The following is a 20,959-nucleotide window of genomic DNA, read 5'->3' on the forward strand; positions in this document are numbered from 1 at the left end:
CTGGCACATCTAGTAGCTAAAATCCTACACATAAAATTTAAGAGTCACTATAGTTAATAGACAACTTAGTTAAAAGATCTTACGCTGAATATTCTTATTTTTGTTGTTCTTTTTAAATCATGTAAGATAAATTCTACCAGTAACTTCAGGGTGACACCAACAGGAGTTGATGCCCAAGATGGAACACAGTTCATTAGTTAAAACTCAGTATTTTTAAATATCACTGAAAATACATAGGCTAACAGGTTTGTTCAATTACTTACAAGTCAGTACAAATCAATTTTGCATTGAAATGAAGTTTAACAATGACACAAGCTAACCTGAAGCTTATCCAGAAATGCAGTGAGATGGGTATCCCCAATACAAATGTAAATGCTCCCCCTCACCCGGTGCTTTACATAAGGCATCATCATTTCATTCAAAACAGAAGTAGACCGGAGTGACAATGAGTTTCCATGTCTTTATACAGCACTGGTACCACACAAAGCTAGTAAAAAGTTGCACATCTTTTGTACTTCAAGGAAACAGTGAATTTTAAACTCAGTAGCTACTTATAATCAGCACAGTTTGTGGCACAGAATAATAAATATTTGCGTAGACTGTGTCACAACACTTTGAAAAAAAAAAAAAAAAATGGTGAATACTCAACAGCTTCTAGTATAAATACTTCCCCGGCAGACCAAGAGCAAATCAGGCACGGTACTCCAGGCACTCTCAGCACTTTTCAGAATGGACTGATTTGATGAGCCTATTTGGTGTTCTCTCTGACTGCTTAGGTTTCAACAAAAATTGTTTAAGATCACGCCTTGACACCACTGTGTTCATTTTGCTCTTACTTGCTGCATGACAGCAGTAACATAACAGTTGAATTTTGGCAGTAGAAAGTGTTATTTTACATGAATTCACAAGACACTTCTACCCAAGAAAGTAAATCCAGCTCATTCCTGGTGACTTAAAACTATGCAGCTTCACATCCTACTGAATAATCTAAAATAACCAATATGTGAAGTCAATACAATTTCTAAAAAGGTATTTTGAGTATCATATCAAAAACAAGCTACTCACTGTTCAAGATTTTACTTCTGGACACTGATTCCATAAACTAAATTGAAAAGCTTTGATATTTAAAATTCTAGGATTAGCAAGTCACAATTTTTAAACTTGGGAATCCTTCTGAAAATGAAAAAGGCAACTTCAGAATATTGTTAAAAACATAATTTCTTTAATGCTTACCTGGTGAGCCGTTTTGGTTGAGGTCGCTCTCCAAATTTCCTGAAAAAAGAATGTTAATAATTTAAAATAACAGTGGTTAGTCAAAGTTTTACAGTGAAATACTATCCCAATTTTACAATTTTTGAAAATGTACTGGAATTTAGTGCCTTTGTAATTTCCTAGGTAGGGTACTACTAAACTTTCAACCACCTCCTTGCAAAACAGCTTTTCCTACAATAGCAGAAGCTTTTTTTTTATTTATTTGGAACACCAGACAACTTTCTTTGTTAAAGTCACATTTATTTTCTCTCTGAATAACTTTTGAACACTTCAGATATTGTAAGTATGTAAATAACCAGGAGAACTTTGTCACAGCATTGACCAGAAGTGCAAAAAAACCCAGTATTATCAACATACAAAAATTAACAGGCTTATCTGAGTTGACAAATCAGAGTGAATGCTGCCCATCAGGAAAATTTCTCAGAAATCTGTTTTCCCTAATGACTTCTAACAAAAAGGATGACAATGTATTTCATATGTGCTGGTACAGAATTATAAGAAAAATATCTCTCTCATGGAATATAGTCAAGCATAATCCAGAAATATCCTGCTATACACTTAACATTTTTATCTTAAAGTGTTTTGAGACAGCTATATTTTTTTCAGTGCTTTAACACTGTTCTTGAGAGAGTGTACACTCTTTACATTAGGTTAAGACTTTCCACAAAGGTCTTTATTTACATAAAACACTGAATTTACAGAGGACAGAACCATTTTCTTTAACAAAAACATCCTGAGATTAAACCAAAATGGTCAGGTAAAAGACCTGAAAAAAGGAAGGTTGTACATCTGCTCAATCTGGCAAGGAAGGATAACCACAAGCTAAAATGAGAAAAAAAAAAAAAAAAAAAAAAAAAAAAAAAAAGAAGCAGGCTTAGCTTAACACCTTTCTATCTAAAAATAAATGGAGGCATAAGAGACTGTGCTTCTGCTGCCAGTGTTCATAAATATCCCTCTGACTTGCCAAACCCTTTGATAAGAGGGCATAACTTTCCCTTTATGCTTCCTGGATAGTGAAAAAAACCCTCTCCTAATATCACCCTACACCAGTGTTGGAGGCTCCCTTGGACAACAAGAACTTGAGCATTAAATGAAGTGACAAGAAATTCCCCTGTTGGTGCAGTGGATCTGTCCTGAACTCTACAGCAACTGGTGGGGTAATGATTATAATTCTATTTGAGTAATTCTAGAAATGTACAAAGTAAAAATACATAGCTATTGCCATTTATACAGTTGAGCAGAATAGCACTCTCCTGAAAAGAGTGTGACAAGAACATTCAGTAAATTTTGAAGTTATTTTTCAAGACTTGAGAAATTAGTCTTCTAAAGTACTGGCAATCCACGCTATGAAGAGGAACTGAATGAACAAGATTAAGTTAATTTTTTTTTTTCACTTTAAACCATGAAATTAAAATTTGTTTTGCCAATCAGACAGTTGTTGCTTTCACATTTTACTTTGTTGTTGTTAGTATACTGTTCACTTGTTTGGCTTTACTTTAATTTTAAATGAAACAATGAAACTAAATTTCTTGCTGAAAGATTTGGTTTTATATTTTTTAAATGTTGAGGTCTACTAGACACGTACTTAATTTCTATTTTTCTCTGTGGTATGTATCACTGCATTGTCATATTTGTAATGCAGAAAGTTAACTAGAAAACCCAAACAGCTTTGCAGTTTGGCAGCAGGAAAATTATATCCCAAAGCCTTTCTGCTTTTACCACTTATCTTTTCAGGATCTCCCTAGTTTCATCTCCCAAGCCTGCCCTGTGTGTCTGATTTTCCCTGAATAACAGTGTGAGTAGGCGTGTGTATCCCACCCCCCGACCCAGTACTATCTATGTAGTTACTGTTCTCCCCTGAAGACCCAGGATCGTTATATCTGGCAGGGGATTCACCTGTCTCTGACTCACTGACTAGACACCAGATTACCTTAAGCTATACCCCGCAGACAAACAACATCCCTATAGATGAGCTCCCTGATTTTGAGTAGAACTACAGTCTTTGTTTCAATCCCTCTGCACATTTTAATTCACCATGAAAAAAATAAAGAGGTGCCTGTTTTGGAGCAAAGGAGGCATTACGCACACCACTCTTCTTGTACCGTGACACTAAAAAACCCCTTCCAGACAAATATTTTACACTGCCCTAAGGCAACATCCACCCATGCAGAACAGATACATTCCCCTTGCACATACACTTATTGCTGCCTAAAGAGCTTCATTAACAAGGAATTTACACAAACCAGTTGCAATTACTTAAAGAAATAAACTCTATCTTTTTCTTTAGTCAAATCCTGAATATACAGCACAGGAAAAAGTACCAAAATCCCCGCTCTTCAGAGGCAGAGCTAAAGCACCGAGTCATTCTGGAGATGCACGGGGTAGACTGATCATCTGATGCTCAGCGTGGTACCTTTAGAGACCACATGCCAGCTTTCCCTAGCCTCCTCCATCCAACGTAAGTTAATGATGTCCTGTAATCAATTTGTGAACACATAAATGCTACCCTTGCACATGAACCTTCCAAAGAGATAATGCAAACTAAATTTGGTAGATTTTTTTATTATTCTTTCAATATACACTAGAAGGAGAGATTGAATGGAAAGAAATTACATATTTATACTTTAAGTCAAATTTTTTACCATCTCAATTAAATTCAGCTACTTTTTCCTCAATACAGTCATCTTGACAGATGACTGATGGTTATGTACGCTAGCCTTGGTGTCAACGAACAACACTTTCCTGTACCACCTCAAAATAATTCCAAATATCCCATAAATGTTCTACAAACCACTTAGATCAGTAGACATTTTCACAGGGATAACTATATTTTAGGGAAAAATTAATGTGACTTGTACATGAATACTATAAATCCAACTATTTAAGTGTCCAATAAGTGATTGACAGTGCACTCTTACACATCGTGTAAAAAACCTCCCTAGCTCAACAGCAATAGCCCAAGAAGCTAGCATTCAAGAACGGTCAAGAATAGAATAGGAAACACAAACATTACCATGTCATAGCATCATTCTGCCACACACCCACAATTCTGAAAACGACCTGCAGTTCACTGAAAAAGTAGTGGAAAAAACTTATCTTGGAGTAACAAAAGATACCACAAAAGTCAATATGGATGACCAATAGTTTCCATATTCCACTGGCTAAAATCCTTCAGCCTTTAGTGACAGCACAAGAGAAAAGTGCCAAACAGAGGCAAAGACCTAGAAGAGTAATAAAAGACACACAAAATGCGAAAAGGAGATGGTTATTCTCTGTCTCTCACAAACACAGGAATTAGGGAATAGATCTAATATCTGAAAATTTCACATTAGAATAAAAAAAATTCCTTTCTCTAAAAACACTGTTATAACTAAGTTGTGAAACATATTGCTAGAGGATATTGTGAAGGCTGAAAGCACAAATGGACTCAAAAGATTAAAAAAAAACCAAAACTCTGGTACAGAACTCCATTAGCTTCTATTAAGCACAATCACCTATTTTTTACAACTTTGTTCTCAGGAAAACCTAAAGCATGTTCTGAAGCAAAGAAGTTACCAGAAGGAAAAAACAAAAAACAAACAACAAAGAAAAAGTCTACATCTACCCTGTCTTTCATATTCTTTCCTTAACCATCCATTACTGAGGACTAGCAGGCACAGTCCAGTATATATACTCCTATGAACCAAATATATTCCACAGCAGCCACTCCATCCAGGATGCCATATATTCAGTCACATTGCAAAACTCAAGATACACAAACAACACATGAAGATTAAAAAAAAAAAATAAAAAAAGAGTATCACATGTATTTCAATCACATGTATTTCATTTAATGGTTCATCTGTTTTTTTAATGGTTCATCTGGTTTACTCTCTCCATATGTTTGTAACTCGATATAGATACCTGTATTGACAATGCAACCTGAAATACAAAAACTATCAGTAACTACCATGCAGAAGAAAAGACTCAGAGGCTTTTTAATTTTCCTGATGTTAAGACAGCCCAATTGAAAGTGTAAGAAACACATTATCTAGGATTTTGTACTAAATGGCAGACATTGTACAAGCTATGATTGCTGTTATTTCAAACTTTCATGTTTGACTGGCATGTTGAAAAATGATCCAGTTCAGACATTTCAAGGTTACCTGTCAGAGATGACAGAGACTGTAACGTTTTTCTTGCGTAGGTTTTCCTTGGATTTCACCATTCTGGAATTCCTTTTTATATTCAGTATTTTTATTCGTCCTCTTTGTTTACATCTTGAAAATATGCAGATTGATGGATAACAAAAGTACACTGGAGAGGAAACTAAAAATGTATCATAGTTGTATTCCTATAGTGGTTATTAAGCAAGCTAAACATATAATTTGAAATCCTAATTATAATTTATATATCACTATATCTGAATGCTCACCAAGTTCCTTTCCTTTTTTTTTTTTCTTTTTTTCTTTTTTTTTTTTAATGTTTTACTATCCAAGACTAAGCGCTGCTTCAGGTGGACTGTACTGGAATTCTGGACAGACAGTCAAGTTGCCCTTTCAGTTCAGAAAACTAATTCAGTGCAAACTGTATTTTATTCATATTTCCCTAACACACTGCACTGCAAACATGAGTGTGAGCATTAGTCACACCATAATCACTTGCTGTTGCAGCAAGTTATACTTGTTCTAATAATTCTTTTCCCATTCCTGTATTTTCTCCAACTACTAGTTTGTATTCTATTATTTCTTGTATTTTGTCTTTGATGCTTTGTATAAATTAATTTCATTTCCATATTTTGCACTGTAGTAATAACTTTTCTGCCACATCATGTCCCAAATCTTTCTTCTTTTCAAGTCCATCCTTTTCATTTACCAAGTCCCAGTTTGCCATTCAAACTTTTATTCAAACTTTTTTCCCCCATTCACTCAATGGGAAGCAAACTTACTCTTTTTCTTTTTATCTCTCTACTGTCCCTCCAGTAACTATGGAAATGAACAAGTGCACTAACATTAATCTTACAAGTACACTAACTACTTTTGCTGAAACTTCTAATATTCTAAGGTTAGGTAAAAACACAACACAGCATCTAGGGAAAGTTTCAAATGTTTTCAGAAAACATCAGAATGTCAAATGCTATTTGGAATTCCCAGCTCAGATACAATACATACTATACTATAGTTTTCTATGACTGCAGGAGTATGAATTTCCACTGTTTCCAGCATCTACAAAGGAGTACAAAGACAAAGAAGAGGTAAAAGAGACAAAAGAGGCATATCAGTTATTATTGCCTCTTACTAAAAGCACTAAACTTTTTTTTCTGTTATATAGTCTTACTTTCTGGAGATAAACTTATATGTTTGAGGTTGTTGGTTTGTTTGTTGTTTTTTTTTTACAGTGGTTCTATGTGTGAAGTCAACTTCAGAAGGAAAAACAAATTTAAATTAACCAAGACAGTTTTGCCATTTGCAAGAACAAAATTAAACAAACAAACAAACGAGCCAACCACATACTGTCCCATCCTTAACTGTGACTGAAAACTGTGGTCACTAAACTGCTCTAGCATCCTCCTGCCTGGAATATGAACTTCACATTTTTCCGGTATTGGCCTTCAGCCAAGAACATTCTTTTTACAGTCCCTGAGAAAGTCCATTCACCTTTATTTGCTGAGCACAGAAGCCTTAAAAAATATTTCCACACCATTCAAATAGAGGCAAACTTCAGCAATTTGCTTTAAGAATTCTATCTTCACTTGGCCTATAGACTGACACAGTTCTTGGCACCTAGCAGGAAGAGCATGGATATTTCTGTAAATAATGCTCTCCAGAGAGGCAAAGAGCAAAAGGGAGCTGTCAAATTTGAATACAGTAGGAATAACAGCTGAGTAGAAAGCAAGTATGTTGGAGAGGCCAACATGGGGGGAAGAGCAGCCCGAGTGAGGACTGAGAATGGAAAGACATGAGTGGCAAACTAATGCTAGGTGAGAAGAATGGGTCTGAGAACATTATGAGAGATGAGGCACCAGAAAAGCCTGTAGCAAGGCAAAACGTTCAGATTTCATTCCAGAATATACAAAGACTACAGTTACCATTTTCTCTGTCAGTGTTTTTTGTCAGAAGTTTTCATCGCATCTTAAAAATTTCAAGATTGAAAATAAAAGCAAAATACTTGCCTTACTCTGAAGAATCCAAAACTGTATTACAGCAGATATCTGTGTTGAGATCTGAGTTGAGATCTCTTTATTTTCTTTTTGCCTTACACAAGCTTGAGGAGATCATCATGGGTGTTGGGGGCTAAGTCACACCATAATCATCTCCATAACTGTTTAGCGCAACCATTCCAGCTTCTTCTCCTGAAGCACAAACCTCTCAACATTGTCAGAAATAAGATATGGTAATCATTAATCCAGGGCAGTGTAAGACCTGGGGACTGATTAAGTGGCAAGTCCCACTTGCCTTAAACAAAGCTGTCAAATAAATGGGTTCTGAGACAAATACAGTGTGCTTCACATAGGCTTACTAGGGGATAGAGATGATTAAGAATACTAAATTAAATACAGAATAGAGTGACTAAAGAAAGTTTTTACTTCCTCAGAGGAGGTCTGAGGGAAACAATGCTTGAAACAGGAGGAGTCCAATGAAAAGAATTTCAGATTTTTATATAATCTCTAGAGAAGTTTCAGAATACACTATGCAATTCAGAAAGAAAGAACGTAAGAAATTCCAACCTCTGCTCTCCAACAATATGAAGTGACAATGAAGTTTGCTGAGAGGTTGAAGTTAAGTTCCAACATTTCTAATTTCTACCGAATAGTTGGCATCCCAAAAGCCATTAAGTGTGACAAGATTGAGAAGGAAGAAATACTGCCATTTCAACTACTAGTATATTGTAGTTAGGAGTGTAGCAAAAGAAATCTCTGTGCTTCACTTAACCCCAGTTATAAAAAGAGTTAACTGTCAGATGCAAACTTCTCCTAGACCTCTCATATAGCCATGAAGCTTCTGAAAGAATGTGAAGAGTTTGTGGTAGGATAGTGAGACAAAAGCCTTTTAAAGAAAGAAATTAAAATAAGACAAGTCATTTACAGGCATTTTTTATCGTTCTCCCTCAACTTTGAAACATCTGCTACATACCTGGAAAGTTAGAAAGTATATAAAATGTATGCTCCAGCCTTTACCACAAGACAACCCTCTTCATAACAGAGTCTATTCTATCATAAGAAACAAAAATACTTTTCAAATAATTAATTTCACGTTGCTATGTGATCAGTTATCATAAACCTATTAAACATGGTGTACTACAAGTTCACCAGTATGAGTAGGTTTACCTGGCCTACTGAGGTCTATCTCAGATCTAGGAAAGTGAAATACTAGGTTTTCTAGTTTTCAATTTAAAGTTTGAGGATTCACAAAAAAGTATTCTTTTCTAGCCATTAACAGACATCATCTGAGAAAAGCTGAAAGATGGATTCAAATAGTATGCTGCAACTCTTTCTTTTAATCCTCTATCCTCTGCCTATTTCCAACTTCAATTTTCTTACCACAGACAGACTAGTGAGGAACTGAAGAAGCACTGAGGGAAGTTCATACTCATGGACTTTAAACACACTTAAAATTACCAAGTCAACATATATGGAACAATGCCCATATACAGGACAACAGGAAACAGTTCTCAGGAGCTATACCTTCATCTTCCATTTGTTAAAAACATTTCATACAGGTTAAGCAGTATACTGCACCCTACATAGCAACTCAGCTATTCTATATCAGCCTTGTTTTGTTTTTGCAGATTTCTACATTTAGAATAACATGTTACATCAACAGTAAAAACAAAGCAGTAGATGTACATTTTAAAACACGGGAATTTTCTTTTAATATATTTTCCTATGCACAGATTTCTGTGAAGACAAGATGCACATACTGAAAATATTTCTGCGCATTCACCTACACAACCATATTCTCTTACAAACATTTTAGAACACAACTCCCGAGGGAAAAGATCATCCATCACTAGGAAACATTATTCCATCTGGTGGTTTCACAGACACAAAGAGAATTCCTGCATATTAAAAAATGGCCATTTATGACCCTACATGATCTGGTATATAAAAATGACCACAAAACTTCATATAGTAGTTTCTGCTATGATTGGTCTATTGAATGCCTATTAAACGGAGCTGTTGGCTCGCATCACTTTTAATACTTGCTTGCTGTTGGAGATAGTTGATGCATTTGATTTCGGTAAGCACACCTTATTCCACACCGATATCCTTTATTTTTTAAATGAAGTTGAAAATAGGGCACTGTTATGATTTGCCAATAGTAAAAACGTAAGCTCAAAAGAGTGATGTTCTACAGGTTTAACACATGATTAAAAAAACAAAACACCTAAAAGACACAATTTCTAAGAGATTAATGCAAAAGACATAATTGGATATATGAATTCAGTTAAGATGGAAATAAACAAAAGCAATTAATATTACACATTATTTCACATTTTTCTTTTCAATGGATGAGGACACTGAATAAATGAAGCATACAAACGACTAAACCAAAGACCTTCAGAAGGAAAACTTTATCTTCTCCAAAACAAAAATGGCTTCAGTATCCACAGGTCTGATCATTAAGGGAAATGGAGACAGTTGCACTCTTAGTACCATCCAGCACGAAACAAACATCACACTGGAAAAACAAACTAAATTAACCAATTAACCAAAACTAAAAAGAAAGAACTAAAATAAACAAACTTATATTGACAAAAAAAAACGGACAGGTGATGGAATAATTCTTCTCTCAGGCACTCTATACTCCACAACATAGGATTCCACACAGCCTTTATTCTCCACAAAATTCTGAGCAGATTTACTTTTCTGAGGCTACCCCCCTCCATGATGCACACGTATTTTTTCTTTTCCCTTCACTGATTTTTATAGTTTGTTGTAACTTAATGCAATGCAGCCTAATATGACCCAATCTACACTGTAAGTGTCCCTAACTATGGCTTTATATAGTTTTTAACAGTTGGACTCGATGATCTTAAACGTCTTTTCCAATCTAGGCAATTCTGTGATACTGTGATTTATATGTGTAGCATCTTAGAGAAAGGAGTTTTTAAATCCTTAGACTACTCATATCCCAAACATTTCATGGTCTTCTACTATTTCCTTTCACTTGGAACCACAGAGGTTGTTGCTGTGCTTCCTCAATAAAAATACTGCTGTGGCCATTATTCAGTTCCAAGAAAGGTGCAGAGGACACTGAAGATTATGCAGCTCCACAACTTTGCAGAGATATATGTATCTTAGAAGTAGGTTGTTTTTTGTTGGGGTTTTTTTTTTTTTTTTTGCTATGAACATACTTAGATTTAGGTAATATGACACACGTAACTATATACACGGATAAATGATGCATTTCAGAGGCTCATATTCTTTGTACAATACCACACACCTGAGGTACAGAAACTGCTGCAGAAATAACACCTGTCTCCCCTGTTGCTCCCTCCAGGTGCAACTGTGTTCGTGAGCATGGTCCTCCGAAGCTGATGAAGTCAGCAAAACAACAGTTTCCAGATCACCCATCACACCGCAGGCTGGTTCATCACTCAGGATGAACTCAGGCACTAACAGAGTCACATGCAGTCATCAACTCACTCTCACTTTTTCCTGCCAGCAGCACTTAGGCCCTCATTCTCATTAGTGTCCACTGTAATAAATATTGTTATAAAGACTTTGCCCTGAAGATTAGGAGTTGAACTAAAAGCTTACCCATTTTTAAAGACACATACAGTTTTCACATCCACACATAACAAAGAGCCAACCTCAGCCAATCTGCTTTGAAATACTACTGACTCCATGTACTCTCTTTCTTAACCATCCCACAAAAGGAGATAAAATTAACTAAAAGCTCACCAGTTGAGCATGTCTAAGGGACATGAATAATGCCAGCATTTCTCCTACTCCTAAAATCCTTATCTCCCCTGTAAAGAGCGAATGATGTATGGTCCAACTGCGCTGTAGCTCTTTGGAAGTAGGGGGCACAGCAGCCCCTGAAATCACAAAACCAGTAAGTTTTTGATCAATACACAAAACATTCCCTTTCTTCAAGTAAAAACAAAACAACAAAAAGAAGACCCACCTGCTCCAGGGTGAATGCCACCAACCATGCACTATCACATCTTTGTACTGCATGATCCTGTATCGCTCTTTAAGGAGGACAGAATTTAAGTCCTCCAGCACAGAAAATATGTCAAGTGTTTGAAACAACTCTTCTACTGTACAGCACTATATACACTTTTGGCACTATATCAAATAATACTGACATAAATACAATAGAAAAAGCTCTGCTTCATTTAGTCACGCCCTCTCACTGGAAGTCACTGGTTCAATTAGAAACTCCCTCTCCCTTTTCTGACCCGCTTTCATCCTCCCACGTTGCTTTCATTATTGTCCTCTCTCCTTTCCAATCCCCATAAAAAGAAAATCACAGAATCACTACTGCAATTTAAATACAGCTTGCACTGTATCAGTAAATAAGCTCACTTTTAAACAACTTACAGAAGTAAACAAATTCACTTTACACTAGTCAACCTACATTTGGGAAAAAAAGCTTAATTCAGTAAATCACTGTACTTGTACATAATTCTAAAAATGAAAAGTCTAGTCCAAAATGGGAATTTTAATCCAGACAGAACTCACACAACTCTGCCACACTACATAAGGCAAGAAAGTCAGTAATGACAGCTTATTTAAGAACAAGAAAGTGCCTAAACATATACCTGGAGATACATTTTCCCTGCTTTTGCTTTTTGCTGTAGGTACCTGCTGCAAGAAGCTACAGTAGCCCAAAGATCTCAAGTATACTAAAGAACTTGGATATTATCAACTTAGAGCATGCCATTAAAATGTTAGAATGGTGTAGAATGTGAGAAACATCATCAAAAATTACTCAATTTATTAAGATTCTTTTATATTCACATGCTATTTGATTGACTCCCTAGTAATGTTGGCTCAAATGTTTAGTGGAAACTGCAGATTTGTACACACTTACCTTTGCAAATGAAAGAGTTATCAGCTTGAAAAATCAGCATGCCAACAGAATCTCAGTCCCTAAAACACAATATAATTTGGCTCAGCTATTGTAACTGTATAGGGAATGTGCAATACAAGGCTTATTAGTTTTATTTTCATCCACTCAAACCAAAAAAGAGTGACTGTTAGGAAAAAGGAAAACAACTGCAAGTAGTTCCCCAAACTGACTACTAAAAAAAATAGTAAACTGCTAGTACATAAAAAACAGTCAAGCATGTTTCTACATGTAACATCCCACATTCGCAGCTTTCAGTGACAACTACTTCGCGTGGTGTGTGGTTATTAGCATTCTTCTTGTCCATCTAGCACAGTTAATTTCCCACTGGATGTTACCTTGCAACTCACCCATGAATACCTATTTCACAAGTGAACTTGACTTTTATTTCCTAAGAAAGTGATTCTGTGTCCCCTAATAAACAAAACCCACCAGCCTTTAAAAACAAGCAGCTATCTTCTTTTAAGAAATTAAATTTCTAAATAAGGTAAGAAGAGACCTATTCAGGAATAAAGCAGTGCTTCTCATAGATACCATCTGCCTATAACTGCAAATGAGATTTAGTCTGAAAAATATTTTTTTAGATGCTAAGGAATCAACTTTAATAAACCTACTGATTGTTGTCTCTGTTGCCTGATTACTTGACAAAAGTCACGAATTAGACACAAGATGAGACTTTTTAGACCAATTTCCTGCCAATATCGGAACCCTCCTCTATACGATAGCAGCTGAGGATTTGCTCAACCTTGCTTTCAATTACTGAACCTCTGCAGTGTTCAGAGAACAGTTTCCCCCTCTTTAAATAAATATACCTTCCATTCTGAAATGGAAGAGAAGCATTCATCTCCTGTGCAGAAGGCAACTTTAAAAAAAAAGTTACTAAAAAGCAGCACAAAAACTTAAGGTTCTTTGTTTTCTTTGAATTGCCACCATTCCCTGTAATGCCAAAAATACATAATAGAAGCAGAAATTGTGAATGATTTTGCAAGGAAGTGGTAAAGAATCATGCTAAACTTGCAAAGGAGGAAGATTCTCAAAAAGCCAGCCTAACCTCACTAACCATAAAGGCAAATATAGGGGGGGTTTTTAGCACCTCTTAAAGAGACAACAGGTTCTTGACAGTGATAGTAACTGGTCTGCTCAAAATTTCTAACCCCTGCTCTATTAGAGTAACAGGTTAATCACTCTTCCATGTGCTTTTCCTTACTCTATGCCCACAAGTGAGCTCCATTACTACACTGACTGCTTCCTATCAGCAGAAAACCAAGGAGAATGTACTAATCTCTCTCTAAGGGGCTTACTATCCTGCTTCAAGCTCCTCAACCAGCCTCCCCTGCACCACTTGCAAAGCTCAGACCTTCAGAGAGCCAACTCAGCCCATCCATCTGTCACACCACTAATACACTGCGAAGCAGGAGACAGAGGGAAACCACTGGTTTTGGTTGCAGAAAGCTGCTTGGTGACCTCAGCAAATTTAACTTTAACAGAAGCCAAGAAATATTACACATAAAGAGCAGGTAAGCTTGTTTTCTTCTGCATTCTAGTGAGCCTGTAACTCTCATGGGAAAGAACTGTATGTAAAAAAATAAATCACAGAAGAATTTTGTAAGAAAACAACTTGCAAAAAACAAATCTTAAGCATAATTAAGACATCTTAGCAGCAGAGTAACATCCTTAGTCAAAAGTTTAGCTTAGGATAGTTACAAGACTCTCACCCCAAATGCAGTCAGAACTTAATGCAAAATGACAGCTAAGTATACTAACATCTCTAAGGTTTAAGCAGACCAACTCTGACAAGTCTTGCTGTGACAGTTTAAGTCACCACTGTCTCAAATGCCTCTCCCACCTCCCTGCTAGGTCAGGGTGAGCAAATGTGTCTGTGTCCCTGCCGCTCCAGTTCACAGTCAGAGTGTGGCTTCACAGGCAGCTGAGCTGATTTGTCACCACCAAATGCAGGCCCTGCCCGCCAGCTTCCCCCCGCTGCACCCACCTCCCCTCGCACACCCAGCTCCAGCGCCCATCAGACCTTTCCACAGATAGATTCAAGTCACTAACCCAGAACAAAACTATCTTTTGGGGGAGAAGGGGGATGAAAGGAAGGAAGGAAAGTGAATTTTATTGATTCAGTCATGAACCCAGTGAGAGCCAGCACCACCACAATACAATCAACAGGAACACTCAGAGGAGAATATGACCTCCCACTTCGCTAGCAGCGGGCTATTAGAAATCTGGTGCATCCATAGCTTCAGCTTAGACCCACTTAATTGTACTCTAAATAACATATATTTAAAAAAACCAAACCCCAATTCATACAGTTCCTTTACTGATCTCGTTTTAGGAACTGTAAGTTCTGACAGCAATAGTAGCTACAGTGCTTAGCACACCAAAACAAAACTTCAAGAGCCACTTTTGAAAAATCTTTATGTTTATACTTCTAAATAACACCTCCACGAAATGCAGAAGATTCCCTATCATCTCCTTCCTTCAGCAACTCAGTTGAGTCAACATTTTATATTTTAGAACATTTTTTTTAAATGCAGTATTATTACAGTCTGTGCCCTTTCCCTTCATTCCCTTTCTTCCTCCAACTTCCATACTGCTGTAATCCTTCAAAATGTAAATGGAAGCAGCTCCTTACATTTACTAAAAGGAAACTGCTAGAGTTTTATATAAGCTTACTTCTATGTAACTATGTCTCATCCACTGACTCCAGACTTGTAAAACAATTCACAAGTTATATCAGTATATAAGCAGAGAACAGGTTATCAGCTCATAAGCAGCTTTCCATGCAGACAGTAATTTCCAAATTGACAAATATGGAAAAACTACTCTTCCGGAGATTCAAATGATGACACAAAACCAGTGAATACATACACTTTTTACCAAAGTCATATTTGGCATGAACCTGTTTCACAAAATTATAGGTTTTCCTAGATTTCAGATGTTTTCTTATTGCATCACCCAGGAATTATGTGGTTACACTAACATTAACTGGGTGCAGTTGCAAAATGAGCTGTCAGTATCCTGGAATTAATCAATCTCAAGTATATTGTTTCGTAATTAAGCTTATGAGTACATCATCCCATGAACATAAAAACAGCAGCAATAAACACACATCCCAGAAAAGAGTGAGAATTAGAAGGCTCTTTTTCAACTTTCTAGGACAGCTGTATCATTTGGAGGCCATTCCTCATCTTTTTCACTGTGGTTGTGCTAATGGTCTCCAACTGGGGAGCATTTTGTGCAAGCAAATTATTCTTAAACCTTTAAACTCACATAACTAGGCAGCAAAATTAGGTGATATTCCCTCTGCAGTTTACAAACCTCTGTTTTAATAAAAACATAAATGTTTTAAAAGATTAAAAAGCTCTGGATTTTTGTTGGTTTTGTTGTTGAATTGATGTATAGGTAAATTATTTCTATGCTTCTAAGAATTAATTTATACATCAGCTACAGCCCCTGCAATAATTAACAGAGCATTCCCACATAGGAAACACACAGAAGTTCAGATTCGCATTTAACAAATACCTAACCATTGAAAGAGAAAGAGGAAAAGAGGGTATGTATAACAACAAGTATATTTGTCCCCATATTTGATGTCCCTGCTGATGGCAGGGGGGTTGGAACTAGATGATCTTTAAGGTCCCTTCCAATCCAAACCATTCTATGATTCTATGATTTGTTTAAATGATATAAGCTAGAAATTCATTTCAATTACTGGTATTTTTAATTGCAAAACTCAAATATTTAGAAACAAATTGCTAGAGAAAGATAATCTCCACAGTGCCTATCATCATATACAATGACAATTAAATAAGACAATTATTTAATAAGACAATTAAACAGACACTCCAAAAAATACATTTTTACTCCTCTGTATCACAGTACATTTACAACAACTATATGAATAGATTAGATTGCATGTCTGGGATGTCAGCAGGCTAATACCTTATCATCCTTTCTTCTGGTATTATAATATTACAGTTCTCTTACGTAGTTACACATGCCCCTGTTGTGTCCAAATAGCTTTTATGGGGCATTTTTCATAAGAAAAAAATACACAGAGCACAAATGCAAAGAAGTTATTACTGTCCATTTTTTTAAATGGAAAATGTGTGAATCATACTTAATTCAAGTAGGCTCGCTTTTCAGGTTTGTCAAGTTTAAACTCCACACAGATGCAAATTACTGGTAAAACTTCTCTCTGCATCTTAATGAGGTACACTATAAACTATTAAGCCAACTTGAAAACAATGTTTCTGAGACAAATGTTACTTGACCTAGGTATTCTAAGTGTTTAAGGATCTAGTATATTAAAATAAAGGTTTACCCAACAGCACTTAACTTCTGCGTGATCTTGAACTTGTGACTGCTAAAACACTACTTTCCCAGAATAATGCCTGTGCTGGCACAAATTTCTGTGTGAGGATTTTGCTGCACGATAAGCGTGCCTAAGCAGCGTTGCAAAGACTCCCAACTGCCGAGCTCTGAACCCAACCTCTTTTCAAAACATTGTCTCATCCTTTCAAGTACCTTCAAGCCAGAAAGGAAAGTAAATCATCAGAACTCTTCCTAAACAACCAAATTTAAGAAGTCATTTCAGTTAGCAGCTACCACGGTCTCACTCATATCTCGACCAGTTTAAAAATGATTGCCAACCCAGGACGGCCGAGTGAGTAGCATGTGGAACACACTAATCAATAGGGAGATTTCCTTCCTGCAATTCCTTCCTACTGCTGCTTCCAACAGGGCAGATTGAGCTCTCCAAAAAAATGGGAAAATTGCAAACAAATGTGATCATTAAGGTTCAGCAATCAGACAGATAAGCTGAACTCCTGAATTAAAGCACGCACATGCCTGTGCAGCCAAGATAAATTAACAGAAAAAGTCTCATCCTAAAGAAAATCGGGGGATGACCTATATTAGAAGTTATGGCTTAGAATTCAGCATTTTCAAGAGATAGTATCTTCTCTTCCAAGGCAGTAATGCATTCTGGAAAACACAGACACGCTAGTGTGTCCACAGAGCAGGCTTAGTATTCTACAAACAGCTAATACTCTTCCATTGCTTTGGTTTCCCAGTTTACTAAAAAATTGAGCTTATGCTATAAAACTGATTAGGCACCCTTGCAATAACTTTGAGACCCATAAATCAGTTTAAAAAGAAGAAAAGAGTTTTTAAAGACAATTAAGTTGCTATGAGTTTTATGAAAACTGGATACACATTTCCACAACTGGATGTCACTGAAAAAGACAAGCGGAACTTGAAAATGACATACTGTTTCACAGCTGGTCACTCTGCATGTGCCATTTGGGCAGGACAGAGAGCAAGCAGGTGCCTCAGCTATACTACAACTACACGTCGCCCATTAGGCATGAAGGAGCTCATGGTATTGTCCCGTAAACTTTCCTCACCAAACACAAGTTCTTTGGTCCTGCTGTTTATAGAACAACTTGGAGATCAAAAAAACCACTATTACTTGACAATACCATATGCAAAATGCAGTCTAAACAAATGAAGAAAATTCAGAATGCCAATTTTAAAGTGCTTAAAAATTATATGGTTATGGGAAAGTTTAAATGCTGTCAAAACAGCATTCACACATATAGAATACACCACCAGCATTGCATCTTACGAGTATTTTCCATTTGTTATCTACATGCTGTTCACCGAGGCATAAGAAATAGAGAAACCAACTGTTCGCTCTACAGTCAGACTGTAAGCAGGTCTCCAGAACTCCTAATGACAATAATAAATTATGAAATGCAACTAAATGTTGAGTTACACAATTTTAGGGCCCCTGCCTTAAGTGGATTTTTAAACAAAAAAACCCCACGAGTTGCATACTAAATTTATTTATGACTATAAACCTCTTGGAACAGGTATCAAATTATGTTATGTTTACTAGCCTGAAGAAAGCCTAATAAAACATTCTGGCAATTTAAAGATAAACACAAGAAAAGTATTTCACTGTGTAACTTTTTAAAAAAATTATTATTTCCCCGGTGGTTCACAGGTTGTTGTAATAATTTTGTGTGCCAAGTTACCCACCATATCAGCCATGGTGGTGTCTAGCTCTTTAAATAGATGGTATTGCTATGGGGGCAGAGGAAGAACTGCTGGGCTGTTTCTACAACAAGAAGGGTAGTGGGAGAAGTGAAATGCAAGTGGCAGGTCTGGAAGCCTGAGGTATTTTTCACTTCTGTTTTGTATTTTTTCCATATACACAGGAAACTCCCTTGGGGGAAGAAAGACCAACTTCCCTACAGCTAAATACAAGAACAGAAAAGCCATTCAATGTTTCCATACCTTAACAAAAAAAAACCCTAAAGATTCAGATGAAAACTTCAACACTGAGACAGCAAAATATAATTTTCTCACCTCTAAAATTTCTTCAGACAACAAAGTCTTTGCAGTAGTAGAAAAATCAAGAGTATCAAGAGACAAAAGAAGATCAGAATGCCTCCACATACACCCATCATTATCTACCTTCATATTTAGAGAGTTCACCACTGCCCTCCACTCCCTTTTGCTGCCGCAAAGCAAGTGAGGCAACAGCGAAGGGGAAGAAGGGCGGGGTTAAAGCCAGTCCACCCAGAGCTGCAGGCCCTTCTGCTAGAGGATGCAGGGGTTACTCTCATTCAGGCCAAGGCTCCAGTAATCCATTTGTCCATCTCTAACAGCAGGATTAATCCACAGCTGAAGAAGAGTAACAACCAGACAAGCCTAAATGGTACTTCCCCTGAACATTGTCCTGTTTTGGGACTATTTTCAGTTCAGTGGATTTCTGAGTCCAATGTTGATGCCAGGAATGAACACAGCTTTTATTAATAACTGGACCTCACATGGTCCAAGCATACTACAGACAGTAAAGGACACATATTATGTGCTTTGGAGACCATCAGGGCAGAGTAGAGACCAAGGGAGACTTTTGCTAGGCTAGGTGTGCAAGGGAATCCCAAGGCAACTTGGCATCACCAGTACCATCAGCCTCGAAGACTCATCCCACCCCAAAACCAAAATTCAGTTTTAACGTGTCACCAAAGCCAGTTTCATATTGGATTGGCACTTGAAAAGCCTGCAAATCACATGGCTCAAAAGCTGCAGACGCTGACCTGAGCGCTGCGACAGAATGCCATGTCTGAAGGTACGTACGCACAGAACACGAGCTCTCAAGTGCAGTAAGAGAGTACAAACACTTATTAATAAAATTAACTACACACAGTAAGGGAAAGCACAATGAATCTCTACTAGTCTTGTATTGGCTTTTCAGAAAGCTAATTTAAATAAATAAGAAAACAGAGCTTTTAAAAAAAAAAATTTAAAAAGTTGCAGATCCAGTTGAGTTTTTTTTGGGGGGAGGGGGCTGGTTTGGTCTACTTAGGTTGGTTTGTTGGTTGTTTGGTTTTTTTTCCTCCAAGGAAAAGATTTTTCCAGTTTTCCCCAGAGACTGGCAACTACAAAGCACCATGTCCTTTAGAAAATATATCTTTGTTAACTACACAAACAATGCCATGATAGTCACCTAACAGCTGCTCTACTATGGTACTTTTAGTAGTTACAAGATCTAGTCGACCATGCCAGCACACCTTGGAACAAACCTAAAGTATACTTGCCACCAGGGCACCACTTTTCACAATATACAAGGAGTACAGAGACATCCCAAGAGCTCCAGTTATCCTGACTTGTTTTGTAATGAAAACCAACACAGTTCATCCTTTCAGGCACACAAGAGCTCCTGTTAAAAGGCCTCCCTGAACCTGCATGCCACCAGAATGATACTGTGCCAAGACCTAGGACACTTTGAACTCGGAGTCCTCAAGAAGATGTTTCTAACAGCTACAATTAACTGTAGACACAGCCAGAAGAAGGAATCAAGAGGCCAGAGATAGATAGTCTAAAGCAAGTGGACGATGCAATAAACAGCCTCAGGCAGAAGAAAATGTAGTGGGTTCCATTACAGATTATTTGGCAAAGGAGAAGCTGATAAATGACTCAACTCTTAGGAGAACAGCATGAAGTTACTTTTGACTTCCAAGACAGAAATTAAGAAAGCAGATGAAAAAAGGAAGAGGCTACAGAGAGAAGGAGCAATTAAGATTTGGGACAAAGCTTAAGTGTTTGCTTCCTGTTTCTCCAACTATGGCTCAGTGTTGCAAGACTGAATGTTCGAAGGTTCCTTTTACCAAAGGAGAAAGGTTGCACACATCGAGCCTCGCTGGCTGGAACTATTATTTAATTCTGATATCCAAAGAACATGCCTATTTGACTTTCAAAATTTTGTTTCAAAATGAAGAGGAATATTTTAGCTGAAGGGCTACATGAGCTGCTTAATCACTGATAGTAAACTGAGGCTCACTGTTGAAAGAAAAAGTGCACCAGTGTTACGTATCTACTTCAGGAATACCTTGACGTTAATCCTTCAGATACGTGTTTGCTGTGATGCAACGACAGCAGACAAGTTCATGACAAGTGTATCCTAAAGTCTACAAACTACTAAAGATTCCTTCTCTGATGAGAACAACCATAGGAGAGAACTATTTCAATCAAATTGGTGGGTTTTAACCTATATTAAATCACCCCAGTATGAATACTATTTCTCTAAGGTTCTGAAAAGGTACTAAGAA

At 37.0% G+C, this 20,959-nt stretch overlaps 1 protein-coding gene across 1 annotated transcript in view; it reads right to left on the bottom strand.

Moving 5' to 3' along the window:
* RBPJ (recombination signal binding protein for immunoglobulin kappa J region) overlaps positions 1–11,570 on the bottom strand; it is a 36,219-nt gene extending 24,649 nt beyond the window's left edge. Inside the window, exons 1-2 of the mRNA XM_010167681.2 lie at positions 11,385–11,570; positions 1,234–1,272 (exon numbers count right to left, since the gene is read on the bottom strand). Of these exons, the coding sequence (XP_010165983.2) occupies positions 1,234–1,272; positions 11,385–11,437 (92 nt within the window). The 5' untranslated portion in view covers positions 11,438–11,570. The remainder of the gene's footprint in view (positions 1–1,233; positions 1,273–11,384) is intronic.
* Positions 11,571–20,959: the final 9,389 nt, after the last annotated feature.

This window comes from Antrostomus carolinensis, unplaced genomic scaffold (assembly GCF_000700745.2).
Source record: "Antrostomus carolinensis isolate BGI_N321 unplaced genomic scaffold, ASM70074v2 scaffold650, whole genome shotgun sequence".
NCBI lineage: Eukaryota > Metazoa > Chordata > Aves > Caprimulgiformes > Caprimulgidae > Antrostomus > Antrostomus carolinensis.